The following is a 14,508-nucleotide window of genomic DNA, read 5'->3' as shown; positions in this document are numbered from 1 at the left end:
AAATCTAATTTCTGATCACGTTCATGTGTTGTATTAATTTATTACATTAATATAACTCCACATTGATTTAAGTAATACTAATGTTTGCACTAAGATTTCTTATCCATACAATCAGAAATTACATATCAAAGCCACAAGCAAGCTAAAATCAATATTAATTACATTGCAATCTTCCCTCCAAGTATCTTCAGTCTGCAACACCAAACATCCCAATAATTTAGAGAATTTTGTGATAATTACTTTAAAACACATGACAGTATGCCTGGCATGTATGAATGACAACCAGTGACAAATTACAGTCACCAGAGTAGCCCATAAATATGAATAATGCATATTATAATGGACTGTTGAACAATCCTATGTTTTAGTTACGCCATATAGGTTTTGATAACTTTTGCTCATTTATTGATATGGTATTTTTCAAAACAAGAATTACTTACATGATTTCTCTTTCTGTCTTCTTGTATTGATGTAATAATAGTCTCAGAATAGCTAGTAGATCCAGTTTTGTTGTCCGTTACCTTAGAGAGCAAAACAGGTACACAGTGAAGCAATGGTTTTAATCCATTTAAATAATGTTCTAGTGCTGGTTTGTTTGTTTTTGTTTGTTTGTTTGTTTGTTTAGTTCTATGAACAGAATTATCACTTATAATTATTATGAAACAAATACTTTTGAATTGTGACATGAAATTGGTGGAATTTGGGTTTGGGACAGGGGAATGAAATTTAAAGTTAATATCTTACAGAACCCCATCCAATTTCCCTAAACATAATATTATATATTAAAAATCTGAAGGAACTACACTTAATGAAGTTACAAAGATAACCACTATTTGCAAAAGAAAGAAAGAGAGAGAGAAAGAGAGAGAGAGAGAGAGAGAAAGAGAACAAACTAATCTGTCATGAAACCATTTATGATTTTACTGCAGAAAGGGAGCTATGGCAATCCAAGACTGTTTTCCTTGTTTAATAGTGTCGAAAATGGGTTAATAGTGCCCTCCAGATGTGCTGCTTGATGCCAGTCATCCCTTACAGGTGGTGGTCTGATTCAACTGGAGAGGCTTTTTTAGAACAGCCTGCAGAATCTATGCAACATCTCTAATCTATAAAAATGGCCAAGGTTTAGCTGCGCTACTTTATGCTATTTTTAGAAAAAAAATAAAGCCGGAATCAGTACATTAAGCCTCTGAGGAAAAGCATTTTACTTTTACTCCTAGAATTTGTCAAAATGCCCCCAATATCCCCACCACCACCATTATTAAACCTTTCTCCTATAGCTTTGGAACCATGACAGCAAGTAAGAAGTATGCAGTCAGTTATAAAATGTTGCCCACAATTGCTTTAAAATAGTTTCTAGAGATCTCAATAGAAACTGGAGGGCCAAGCCACAAAAATTTACTAGAGTTATGCAATAGTTCAGATTTGTTGGCAAAAAGATGCTTCAGAGTATATGATAAAATAAGACTCCAAACTGTGCAACTTCTTAAACCAAACATATATTTAAAAAGCTACAATTGGGTGAATTCTGATGCACTACCGGTGCATCTGGTGAACACTAAGTTGAAGAAATCAGAAATTATATAGGAAATATACACCTATAAAAATGCATAAAATAAAAGCATTTCACCTTATCAATTTCTTGATGTCTATGTATAGTTTTATTTCCAACTTTTGTATCTGTGTAGGATTCATTATGGTAATTGGCAGGAAGCTTCTGAAATTCAATTATCTTTTTATTTTTTTTATTTTTATTTTTTTAATTAAACTTTATTGGGGTTTTCTTTAAAAAAAACAAACAAAAAACAAAGGACAAAAACAAAAGAGAAATAAGAAGAAAAAACAAACAAACATTCAAACAATAACATGAAACAACATATACATAATATAGCTTTTCAATTTGTATCGGATGTGCAGTGTTTTAACTATTTCCATAGATAATACTTGGTGACATTTTAACTCACTTTTAACCATTATTTAATACACCTTTAGATCTTTCTTTCATTCTATCATGCAACCACTTGTACCACCTTTCCCACACCATATAGTAAACTGACTTTTCATCATTTAATTCATAGGTTAATTTAGACATCTCTGCGCACTCGAGTATTTTCTTAATTGTAAGCTCTTCTGGTGGTTGAATTTTCTCTTTCCAATACTGTGCGTATGCCAGTCTAGCGGCTGTAATGTATATGATAAAATAAGACTCCAAACTGTGCAACTTCTTAAACCAAACATATATTTAAAAAGCTACAATTGGGTGAATTCTGATGCACTACCGGTGCATCTGGTGAACACTAAGTTGAAGAAATCAGAAATTATATAGGAAATATACACCTATAAAAATGCATAAAATAAAAGCATTTCACCTTATCAATTTCTTGATGTCTATGTATAGTTTTATTTCCAACTTTTGTATCTGTGTAGGATTCATTATGGTAATTGGCAGGAAGCTTCTGAAATTCAATTCCCATTATCTTTTTAGAGCCTTCTTCCTCTGCTTCCATCTAGAAAAATTATGATTAATGTTACAAATACTTGTAAACATCTACATGAGTAAATATATATTTCCAGATAGACTCAGCTTTGCATAGGACAAGTGACTGACTTCATTATCCATGCAAAGTTATTAAATTTATAGAGCAATATACACATGCACAAAGCTCATTCAAAACTTTACTATTTGTGGTACAGTCTGCCTTGTCTGAAACTGCAGAATATTTATTTTACAATACAGAGAAGTTTGTTATGCAGTTTTGGTGGAAGAGGAAATGGAAAATCCTTTTGAAGGTGAAAGGTGATATTTTTGGAAAGGAAGAACAAGTTGGCAGCAATAACAAATTTCAAACCAGAAACAATTTTCTCTTAAGATTCTATTCCTAATTATTTTCTCTGGATACTGCAATTCTTCCTCCACTACTCTGAGCGTCTAGGCTACACCCATGGTAATTACCTGATTAAACTTCAATTTCCTGATGCTATATTACCAATTTTGTAAAATTACACAGCTATGTTATCCTTATGAATATGAATAGATATAATCAAAAGTTGTTCTCCAGCCTTTATTCCAGAAATTAATATGTGCCTGGATTTTAAACAAAACATTATTTCATGTAGATATTTGGTGTAAACTCAAAAATATAAAATACAGATGTATATTATTACTTCAATAATGATCACAATAAAACTAAAAATACTGCGATTTATACTTTTCATCATAGGAGGAAAACACATTTGACACAGAGTTAAATAAAATGTTCATTCGTGAAAGACAGTAAAGAAAAAACTATTAAGAAACAGGAACAGTCTAGAACCGTGATGGCGAACCTATGGCACACATGCCAGAAGTGGCACATGGAGCCATCTCTCCAGGCACGTGAGCCATCGCCCGTTGCTCTTCCAGGTTCCAGTGCGCCGGCCAGCTGGTCTTCATGTACGTGGGAGTTTCGGAAACTGGAAGAGAAGCTGCCCGGCATGCATGCACTTGCTGGGAAGATGATCTTCTGGTTTCTGGCTCGCGCATGCGCACCAGCCAGCTGGTCTTCGCCTATCCATGCATGCCAGAAACCACAAGACCAGGTGGTCAGTGTCCATGTGCATGCTGGAAACCGGAAGATCATCTTCCTGGCATGCACATGCACACTGGGCACCTGCTCTTACGGTTTCTGGCACGGGCGCGCCCCCATGCACGCCATCTTTTCGGCACTCGGTGCCAAAAACGTTCACCAACACTGGTCTAGAATATGTTTCTTTGACAAATGATTACAAAGGCTTTTACAATCACACCTATTTTCTTGTAATCTTATTCAATCTTTGAAAAGGAACAGCTGTCAATGATTCTGTTATTTGATCTCTAGGACAAAACCGGCCACGCCTTCTTGGTACCTAGCCTAACCCAAAAGAGCAAATGCACATATCGTATTTGCCTTTAGCAAATACGCAGTAAACCAATCAAGAAAAAAGAGCTGCTTAAAGGTATTCAGGAGTAACTGTTCTTCATCAGGAAAAATCTGATGATCCTTCAAAAGCTGCTTATTTTGAACTATCTGAGGCAGGAACACAGCCAGATTGGTAAACTAAGAAGTTTACTATCCATCTTTAATCTATTACCAAACACTCACCTATAAAGCCCTTCATGACTTGGCTTCTAGATATGTCCATGACCATATGCTGTAAGGAGAACTGGCACATCTGCTCATATCTCCTTTCAAGAGATTGGGAAAAATTGTTTTTTCACTGTGAACTAACCAATCCGGCAGGAGTCATTTTGAAATTTTGCAAATAAATAAACAAATTACCACAATTTTTAATTTTCACTATACTCATGACTAAAGATTTACAATTTAACCAATCACAGAGGAATAGAATTCTTAGGAAGGGAAAACAAGATTGTCATAAAATTAGGGATCAATCTGAATACAAATGGCACACTCCAGGAGTTGATCTTATTGGCAGCATAGATCATAGATCATTCTGCCAATACCAGTCACACTCTATTAATAAGAGCACTGTTCCATCTTTCCCTAACTGCAGTGTTAATTTTCAATGTTGGGCTTATTCCACAGCACATTCTTATGACAAGCTATGGGTAAATCATTTTAAGGCTGTTAGGCAGTCAGTTTTCACCTTCATTTTACAGTAGAGTCAAACAAAAACTAGGCACAAGGTTGAAAACTGTGAGCGAAATAAAAAGCTTGACTTGCACCATTGATTCAGCTACAATACTTGAACACTGCTTGATCTATAAGAATCAAAACATGAGATTATGCACTGACACAAAACTATAAGCCCAGTTCATGTGAACAGGACCAGAATAATAATTAATTAGAAGTATAATTTCCAGAAGTTTAAATCAAACCATTATGTTCCAATGTTTAGTGAGAATGTCTGTTCAATACAGAGACCCCTTTTATTATAAGTCTGTCCTGTTGCTGCTTATCATAAGACAGAATGGAAGGTGGGAGAAGATCAATGCAATTCTAGCTTTCCACGGCAATTAAAAATTCTCCGCACATCAATGGAAAGGAAGTACATTGATTCCAGTGACATTTGTCTGAGTAGCGCAATGTGCTGGTGATAGAAATCAGAAGCAGAATCACACCAAGACTGGCTGTGTCCCAGAGAAACACAAGAATGTTTATAAACAGGCTAGGCTTAATCTCTAAAATGAAGTGCTGGCACCATCGTGCCTAGACAGGTCTTCTGATAGGAAGCTGTTTTTGTTTCATCCGAGATGAAGCCACTGTTTCCATTTACAAGTGAGAGGAAACTCTGCTCTTAGTCAACAGCACTTGCTGCCCACCAAATCCAAGCCTTGACTCTAGACCCAGAGGCAAACAAGCACAACATATACTTGGAAAACAGAAAATTGGGTAGAAGAGTTAACTGTGAAAGTACAAAGTACTAGATCTCAGAACAAAGAAAAGCACAAGTACATTTTTTTCAGCCTGTCAGGAAAGCAAATTTGAAACAGCTGAATCACTTTCAGCTCTGTAAACAAAAGCTGGGCTATACCAGAATATCAAGAATACTGAAGACAGATTTAACAGCCTTTTTGGTCAGAATAAATGAGTATGTGAGGGGAGAGGGAGAGAAGAATAAATCCATGAACAAATTATTCTTTTAAAAAAAACCTGTTGATTTTACACAGCAGGACCTTGTTTTGTCTTGTCTCCATTCCCTAAAACATGATGCTTTTCAAAATCATGAAAGTATTTTTCCCTAGGGTGTGGCCAAGGCAAGGGCAGGGAAAAAGAAAATGGATAACAGATACAAATCTGCTTTGAGATTCAGGATCATCAGAACAAATACTTCTTTTTAGAAGCCCAGGCATAAAGAGTCAAGGTGATTGGCAGATAGATCATTCACAATGAAGAACAAACTAACTAACAAACCAGGGAAGCAGCAGGGAAGAGGAGGGAAGCATACATCATGACACTCAAAAACCGAACAGAAAAGAATGAATTTCCTACCCAAGTATCATAAATAGTGCACGTTAGTAGGGGTTGACATATCCAAGGCAGTTATTCAAGCAACATCCCCTCTAGCTGATTTCTAGAGAAATAAATAACAGAATTTAAGGGAAGAGACCTTGGAGGTCTTCTAGTCCAACTAGCAGTGTTCCAATATTTGAGGGGCTGACACAGAAAGGAGGGGGTCAAGCTATTTTCCAAAGCACCTGAAGTCCAGACAGGTGGATGGAAACTGAACAAGAAGAGATTAAGCCTGGAAATAAGGAGAAATTTTCTGACAGTGAGAACAATCAATCAATGGAACAGCTTGCCTTCAGAAGCTGTAGGAGCTTCATCACTGGAAGCTTTGAAGAAGAGACTGGACTGCCATCTGTCAAAAATGGTGTCGGGTCTGCTTGGACGGGAGGTTGCACTAGATGACCTACAAGGTCTCTTCCAACTCTATTAATCTGTATAACCCGCTGCTCAAGCAGGAGACCCTATAGACAGATCTTCTCCATGAAGATCTATCCCTAATGTGTTCTTTCAAGTCTCTCAATGGTGCATTCATTGTCCCTGTAATTGAGTTCAATCACCTTGCTCCTGATCAAGCTCCTCATCTCTTTCCCAGCATCAAGTAGGGCATGTCAGATTTTTCAATTTTAAATTTCCAAACATTAGGGGTACTCGAAAGTTGTGACATGCCTTGGGGATTGTAAAGGTATTTGGGTTACTTTAATATAATTTAGATATGCTTGGTAAGTAACTACATATCATAACTTTTTAACATTTTGTTTGTTTCATTTAGAGCCTTACTTCCTTATTGATGTTTTTACTCGGTTTAGTTACTGTTTTATTATTTTCTCTTTGTCTTTTCTTTTATATGTTTAATATAATATTTTAGTATATACTTCCAGTTATTTTTAATGTATTTGAATTGTTTGGACTTTATTCAAAAACCACATCAAGGGATGGGGTGTTTGTTTTTAAATAAAATGTGGTATACAGAAGTTTCAAACAAATAAGAAAATCCAGAAAATTGAGTAATGACTTCTATCATGAGAAATTGTTTTGCTGCAGTTGTAACGTATTTTTGAGATTTGTGTATTATGCCACCAAGAAAATGGCTTAATTATTTGGGCTAATTACATAAATATTGTTGCATAAGAGTAAGTGGTGGGCAAGTTGTTGAATTAATACAAAAATTACTAAAAATAAAAAGTTTAATTGATTCATGTGGTTGATGTAGGTTGCTATGAATTTTATAAAACAGTAACATCTAAGCCATACTGAAGCCAGACACTGGGTTTGTTCCAAGCTGTTGCTTCAGTTTATGCTTCAGCTGTTATTTTCTTAGCAGCTAGGCTCCAATAATTAATTCCGAGGTATAGAGTGGGAGGATGTGGTACCCTGCTGTTGGTGGACTAAATACCTTGCAAGCTGTTGCCCAACTCCAGATAGAATTTTCTTAGCTGGCTAAGAGAAGTTGCCATGAGCACCTGAGAAGAGCAGCTTAAGGACACAATGAGCTAAACCCCACCCCCACCCCCAATGCTGATGAATAAGAGGTCTAGGATTCAGAAGTTTTTTTAAAAAAGCAAACATTTAAAAAGACACAGACAGTTAGGCAACAACTAGAAAATACACTCTTGTATAAAGTGTCTATTTAACAGGATTTACTTCTTCTAAGAGGGTTTGGTATGCAGCCTATTTTTCCAAACTTGACTAGTATGAAAAGTACAGTGCTCCAAATCAAATCAAATGGGGTTGGAAACTCACTAGCTTGACGTGCACATTGTGCTATGTCAGTTTAGTTTATTTAGATGCAGATTATATGAACAAACCACTGTGTTTTGTAAAGCAGGATGTATGGCTTCCAGTCCTGTCCATGCATAGTCAACTGTAGGTTGGCAAAAAAAATCAGATCCATTTCTTTCCAAAATGGCATGTTCAGGATATTTGTGAAAGGGTATTTTGGAGGTGAGAAAAAATATGAGACAAGACTGTTAGACAATAAATTTCTCCTATATCGGAAAAGGGGAGGGGGGGGCACAAAAAAGTTTCTAAAATTCCACATGTGTGTATATTTCATTAGTCTGCAAAGCAACAAATCTGCCAGTACTATTTAATGAAGTAGATGGATTTCCTTCCACACAGTTACTGATTTAACATTAGAAGATCAGCAACAGGAAAATGCGCCAAATTAGATCTGTCCATTTTTCAATCATGAAAACAGTTAATCAGGATGGAAAACAAGCTCAAACTCCACCTTAATGTTACTGGCCTGAAAATATGTGTGTGATTCCAGGGGAAGAAAAATGAAAGACAAGCTGAAAGTGATATTTTTTTTCTTTGTATTTTTCTATAAAATAAAAGCACAGATAAGACAAGATTGCAGGCCTACTCTATGAACGAGGAACAAAAATTAATGTCTTCTTTGTAAGAGATTTGCAATTAAATTTCTACATAGATATGATGAATAAGTTCTTTTGGCGTGCATTTTAGAGTTACAGATACTCTTTTTTATTCTGCCTCATTCTCCCTACCATCTCTGCCTTTGACACTAATTAAGTCTTTTTGACAAAGATCAGATTAGAAAATGATGTTACATATCAGCCCTTCAAAAATACATACTGACTATAAAGCATGCCCTGTAGTATGAATTAACCCTGGAGGTCTAAAACTATATAAATATTAGCAGAATAAAAATAGTTGTTGATACTGGTGATACTTAAATAAAATATTCACACCCTTAATGTTTCACACTCTCTGTTGCCCATTGTCTAGGCAAGTCACCCAAATTAACCTACACAACCCTACTAGGCTGAGCAGGTAGATTCTCCACCATTTTATTACACCTCATTATTCTCATTACACAGACAGACGCATACCTTTTCTTCAAGTATTCAATTAAAATGGTAATCATTTCAGGAGCACAGGTATGTTATATTTTAATCTTCTTGTTGTTAATCTAAACCCCTGAGCTTAAAAAGCATATTGTAGCAAGATTCCCCATCAGCTTTAAACATTAAATTCTTTCCCCAACTCTCGGGACTAAAGTCTTACCTCTTTGACTGCATTGGTCAGCTTGTATTGAGTGTCCTCCATCAACTCCTCAACTTCTTGGAGCATTTCATTCAGGCTAGTTTCATCCTTTGGAAAGCTTAGAACTATCTCCTGGGGTTGCTCCTTTTTCTTATTGTCTGAAGCAGGAGCTGAAAAGACCATGCCCAGAAGAGCTGGCAAGAACAGCAGTCTTGTCAAGCCAAGCAGAAACATCGTCAGAGCTGGCGCAATGATTCTCTACAGGAAAAGACCAGAAACAAAAACCTCAATCATAGTTTTTCCCCAGTGAGAACATGTCCTAAGAGAACTTCCAAATCCTCATTACTGATATTAGATGATCGGTACTGAAAGCCAAGAAGATGACTCATTCAAGTTCTAAGAATACTAATCTAGCTTTTTCTTCAAAAAGCTGGAACTTCTACTCGTTACATTAACAGTAACCTTCAAAAATGCTGCAAGGCTGAAATTTTCTTTTCAGAATTCCAGCTCCAACAAAGTACTCAAATCTCTCTTCTCTTTTCTATCTCTCTTTTCTCACACCTGGATACGTACAATATCTACCACTGGGTTTGCCATTCAACATTAAGTTCTTTTGGAGGATAGTTGTCCTACAGGCTCTTGCCTCCCTCGATTCTTTGGGTGATTTCTGCAAACTAAGCCATATTATAATACCATCCTTTTGTATATTTTTAAAATTGTTGCATGAAGCAACATCTGCAGGTTGTCCTTGTTTAATGACTAGCTCATTTAATGACTCTCCAGAGTTTCAACAGTGATGAAAAAGTAACTTTATGATCAGTCCTTGCCTTGCAGATCTGCAAGCAAAGGAAAGCTAAAAAAATAAGATCATAAACACATTTGCAGTTTCACTTGGCAACTGCTTTGCTTAACAACTGAGTTGCCAGGCTCCACTATAATTGCTAATGTACTGGAGTCTGTCCAAAAGGAACCAAGGTGGACAGGCCAGGAAGAAAAACTAATGAGGACTATCTGTATGCAACCCTTCTTCTAACATCAAAGCATCGTTTGATTTCCCCAAGCTTCTGAGTTCCATTAACTAGAAGATGTTTCAGCATATACTTGCACATACAAGGATTGCCAGAGGGATTTTGAGGTGGAAATGATGTGAAGTCCCTTGTTAAGGAGAAATACATCATCTCTACAATATGAAGTATCTTCTTGAGATAAAGCCTAACCATCTTTGAGTGAATGGTGCCATTTTGGCTACATAAGAACAAACAAACTCTTTGAGGAAATGAGTAGCTAACATGGCATAAGGCTGTGGGGTTGAATATCACTCTGATCCACAAATATAAAGGACAACTGAATTGTATTTATATATTTAAGATGTACCAAATGTTCTTTTTTAATTATAAATCCTTACAAGCGTTCCTCTAGTTTTACTGCCTGCTTACATTTTGTTTAGCATCTTAGTTGCTAAATGAAGACAGAAAGGGCAGAGATACTGCCCTATCCTAAAAGCTAATTTCTTATGTACCATGGATTTTCATATACATGGATATTCTCCAATTTCCATCTTCATGAAAGTAACAATGTGTACAATTGGCTACAAAGGAACACCTGTGATCTCCGCAATCAGGGCAATTACAAGATACTCCAAATGTATCTATTTTTGAATCCATGTTAGTCACTTTTCTAGCTCAAGAAGCATTGTCTTCCTATGGACAATTCCCACCATACAACCATTCGCCATATATGTGGCAAATTTAATTCATAGTTATGTCTAAAGTATTCTGACCCACAAGTGAAGGATTTAATTTGTCCTGAGTATCAGTCCTGGTTTGCATCTCAGTACCAAAGTTTTTAATCCAAAATATATGATGAATGGATTCAACTACCAAGAAGCAATTTAGGGGAATTTCAATAATACTTGATACAGATGGATACTTTTTTAATTTATTTTTATAATTATTTATATCCTGTTATATTCTCCCAAAGGAACAGTATAAATAATAATTAAAATGCGCTCAATATTATTTAAAAGCAAATAGCAAAGATCTATGATATTTCCCATGACACAATTTTTGGTAATGGCCTTGAGATGGAAGAGTCCACATTAACAGGATTCTGAGGTAGCTGCTGTCTTCCTCACTTTCCGTTTAGAGAGTTCTCGTAAAGATATCTATATATCAGTCTTTTACCCTAAAGGTGCTTTTTCAAGAGGCAACTGCACTTTCTTTGAAGACGTTTTGCTTCTCATCCAAGAACTGAAGAAACTTCTTAGATGAGAAGCAAAATGTCTTCAAAGAAAAACAAGAAAGTCCAGTTGCATCTTAAAAATGCATCTTTGGGACCACCATGACCTGGATGACTGAGGATCTCCATAGACAAGAGTCTTTTACCCTCATAAGAAAGTCAATTTGGTGTAGATTATTAAGGCATTTGGTGTCAACAACCAGATCCACGAATGAAGAATTCAAATAGCTAGTTTATTGCTGAAGCCTATATCCAGGAATCTTCTCAGACTGATGGTTTAGATAAACTCACCCAATGAATTTAATGGCATTCAAAGGGGGAATTACACTTTGCCCACATAGAGATTCCAGACTAATTCCGCATTTGACTTCCCCCACCCCACCGTTGGCTCAGCCAATCTCTCTCCAACACCTGACCACACCAGGGAACTGTTTCTTGTCCTGTCTTAGATACAAATCTAGCTAGGTAACTCTGAGCCGGTCACTGTCTCTTAGCCCTAGGAAGGAGGCAATAGAAAATCACTTCTAAAAAACATTGCCAAGTAAATTGCCCAAGCAATCAGCAGGAGTCCACACATTTGAAGGACAACCTCCCCCCCCATGAGAAACATTAGGTAAAAGGTAAAGGTTCCCCTCGCACATATGTTCCTAACTCTAGGGGGCAGTGCTCATCTCCGTTTCAAAGCCAAAGAGCCAGCACTGTCCGAAGACGTCTCCGTGGTCACGTGGCCAGCAAGACTAAATGCCAAAGGTGCACGGAGCGCTGTTACCTTCCCACCAAAGGTGATCCCTATTTTTTCTACTTGCATTTTTTACGTGCTTTCGAACTACTAGGTTGGCAGAAGCTGGGACAAATAACGGGAATTCACCCCGTTATGCGGCACTAGAGATTCGAATTGCTGAACTGCCAATATTTTGATCGACAAGCTCAGCATCTTAGCCACTGAGCCACCCTAATGAAGAACATTATCAGGATGCATTACTAATTCACTGTGCACCACATATGCATAATTCATCCACATACAGTTATGTATGTTACAGACTACGGAAAGCTTCTAGGCAGTTTGAGGCCTCAGTCTGTTTCTCCCCCAAATATTAAGCCCAAGAATTCGTACTGGACTGTATTATTTATTCATTCATTCATTCACTCTTTAGGAGTTTATTTATTACTCTTTAATTACTTTATTAGCAACTCAAGGTAATGGCCATACCTATTACTCCTGCCTCCTAATTTCCCCGTAATAACAACCCTGCGAAATAGATTGGACTGAGAGAGTGACTGACCAGAATCATCACCTAGCTTTCATGCCTACGATGGGACTAAAATTCTAGGGTCAGCATTTCATTACTACACGAATAAAATCATTAAAAAAAAGAACAGTCTTAGAAAATGTAATGAGAAAAGGGTCAAAGTTCAGGGAGCGGCTCTTTGCCCCAGTTGCACTGAGGTTGTAGCGATAGCCTCTTTCACCGTTACAACACATCTCCTAAGCAGGCAGAAAATTAATGGACCAGCTCTTATAAAAAGGTCTCAAAGGTGCTTTTTTCAAAAGGCAACTGGACTTCATTTTTTTTCCTTTGAAGAAGACATTTCTCTTCTCATCCAAAGCTTCTTCATTTCTGATTGGATGAGGTGGGATGAGGGGGAGTCCTCGACTTACAACAGTTCATTTAGTGACCATTCAAAGTTACAACAGCATTGAAAGAAGTGCCTTATGACCATTTTTCACACTTACAACCTTTGCAGCATCCCCACGGTCACTTGATGCTTGACAACTGGCTCATATTTATTTATTTATTTATTATTTATTTATTGGTTAGATTTATATGCCGCCCTTTTCCGGGGACTCAGGGAGGTTTACAATGCGTTAAGCAATAGCCTTCATACTTTTTTTTGTATATACCTGTTTAGTAGGGCTTTCGCCCCCCCCAAAGAGGTGTTTTTTTTATACAAAGTCAGCTTATTGCCCCCACAAACCAGGTCCTCATTTTACCTACCTTAGAAAGGATGGAAGGCTGAGTCAACCTTGAGCCTTGGAGAGATTTGAACTTGCAGTAATTGCAGGCAGCTGGTGTTACCTAACAGTGCTTTAGTCTGCTGCGCCACCAAGGCCTTATGACCATTTTTCACACTTACAACCTTTGCAGCATCCCCACGGTCACTTGATGCTTGACAACTGGCTCATATTTATGACGGCTGCAGTGTCCCGGGGCCACATGATCACCTTTTGCGACCTTCTGACAAGCCAAATCAATGGGGAAACCAAATTCACTTAACAACCTTGTTACTCCTTTAACAACTGCAACGATTGAGTCACTTAACAAACGTGACAAGAAAAGTCATAAAATGGGGCAAAACTCACTTTGGCAAATTTCTCACTTGGCCACATAAATTCTGGGCTCAATTGGGGTCGAAAGTCGAGGACTACCTATACTCCTTTACAAGGATCTGGTCAAAATCCTTCCATCCCCCACCTCCCACCCCACCCAGTCAGAACTGAAGAAGTTTCTAGAATGAGAAGTGAAACGTCTTCCCCAAAGGGGGAGGGAAAAAAACCCCAAATCCAGTCGCCTCTTTTTCTTTTCTTTTTTTTAAAGCACCTTTGAGACACTCGGGACCCGGATGACTGAGAACCTCCATAGGCATCTTGCAAAGAGGCATCTTGCGGCGCGCGCCGTCGTCCGAAGGCTCCCGGCTCTTCCAAAGCGCGGAACCATCCGAGCAGCATCAGCCGCGCAAAGAACCGAGCCGCCGATTCCCGAGGAAGGCGAGAAGGCTGCAAGAGCAGACTAAACCCGATACGCTCCATCTGAGCCTCGGGGAAGCCTCCCCCCAATCCCAGCCCTGAGGAGAGTCGAGGGTCCAAAACCTCTCGATCCCGAAAACCTTCCACTCCTTTCAGGAATCGCTGCTGACTCGTTCGCAGAGCGCACGGGTCGATCGCTTATACACGTGACCAACGAGTAAATAAACAGCATCTTTCCATCGCCCAACCCCAGCCCAGCCTTCCACAGCCCGGCGTGCCTACCTACCCACCAGACAGAAATCCTAGAAGAAACCGGACTTTTTTTTTGCCCTCCGATCAGCTCCTGGATCTGGAAAAGGCGCGCTAAGCTCCTCCTGGGCCTGCCTCTCGCCGGTCTGCAGCCGGTCTCCTTGGTGCGCCTGAGCGAGGGATGCGTTGGCACCTCCGCACCTCCTCCTCTCTTCGCCGACTGGCTGGGCCACCCGCCCTCGGGACGCGGGGGGGTGGGGAGAGAGGGGAGGACGAGGAAAG

The 14,508-nt window shown here is 38.3% G+C and overlaps 1 protein-coding gene across 1 annotated transcript in view; it reads right to left on the bottom strand.

The window, feature by feature from the left end:
• The window catches only part of DKK3 (dickkopf Wnt signaling pathway inhibitor 3), a 33,154-nt gene extending 19,001 nt beyond the window's left edge, over positions 1-14,153 (bottom strand). The window contains exons 1-4 of the mRNA XM_087878741.1: positions 13,832-14,153; positions 9,015-9,251; positions 2,367-2,504; positions 441-521 (exon numbers count right to left, since the gene is read on the bottom strand). Coding sequence (XP_087734867.1) covers positions 441-521; positions 2,367-2,504; positions 9,015-9,251; positions 13,832-13,948 — 573 coding nt within the window. The 5' untranslated portion in view covers positions 13,949-14,153. The remainder of the gene's footprint in view (positions 1-440; positions 522-2,366; positions 2,505-9,014; positions 9,252-13,831) is intronic.
• Between the last annotated feature and the right edge of the window lie 355 nt (positions 14,154-14,508).

Source organism: Pantherophis guttatus, chromosome 1, assembly GCF_059756535.1.
Source record: "Pantherophis guttatus breed Tessera chromosome 1, ASM5975653v1, whole genome shotgun sequence".
Taxonomy (NCBI): domain Eukaryota; kingdom Metazoa; phylum Chordata; class Lepidosauria; order Squamata; family Colubridae; genus Pantherophis; species Pantherophis guttatus.
The sequence above is the reverse complement of the archived record's forward strand: the minus strand, read 5'-3'. Positions and strand labels throughout refer to the sequence as shown.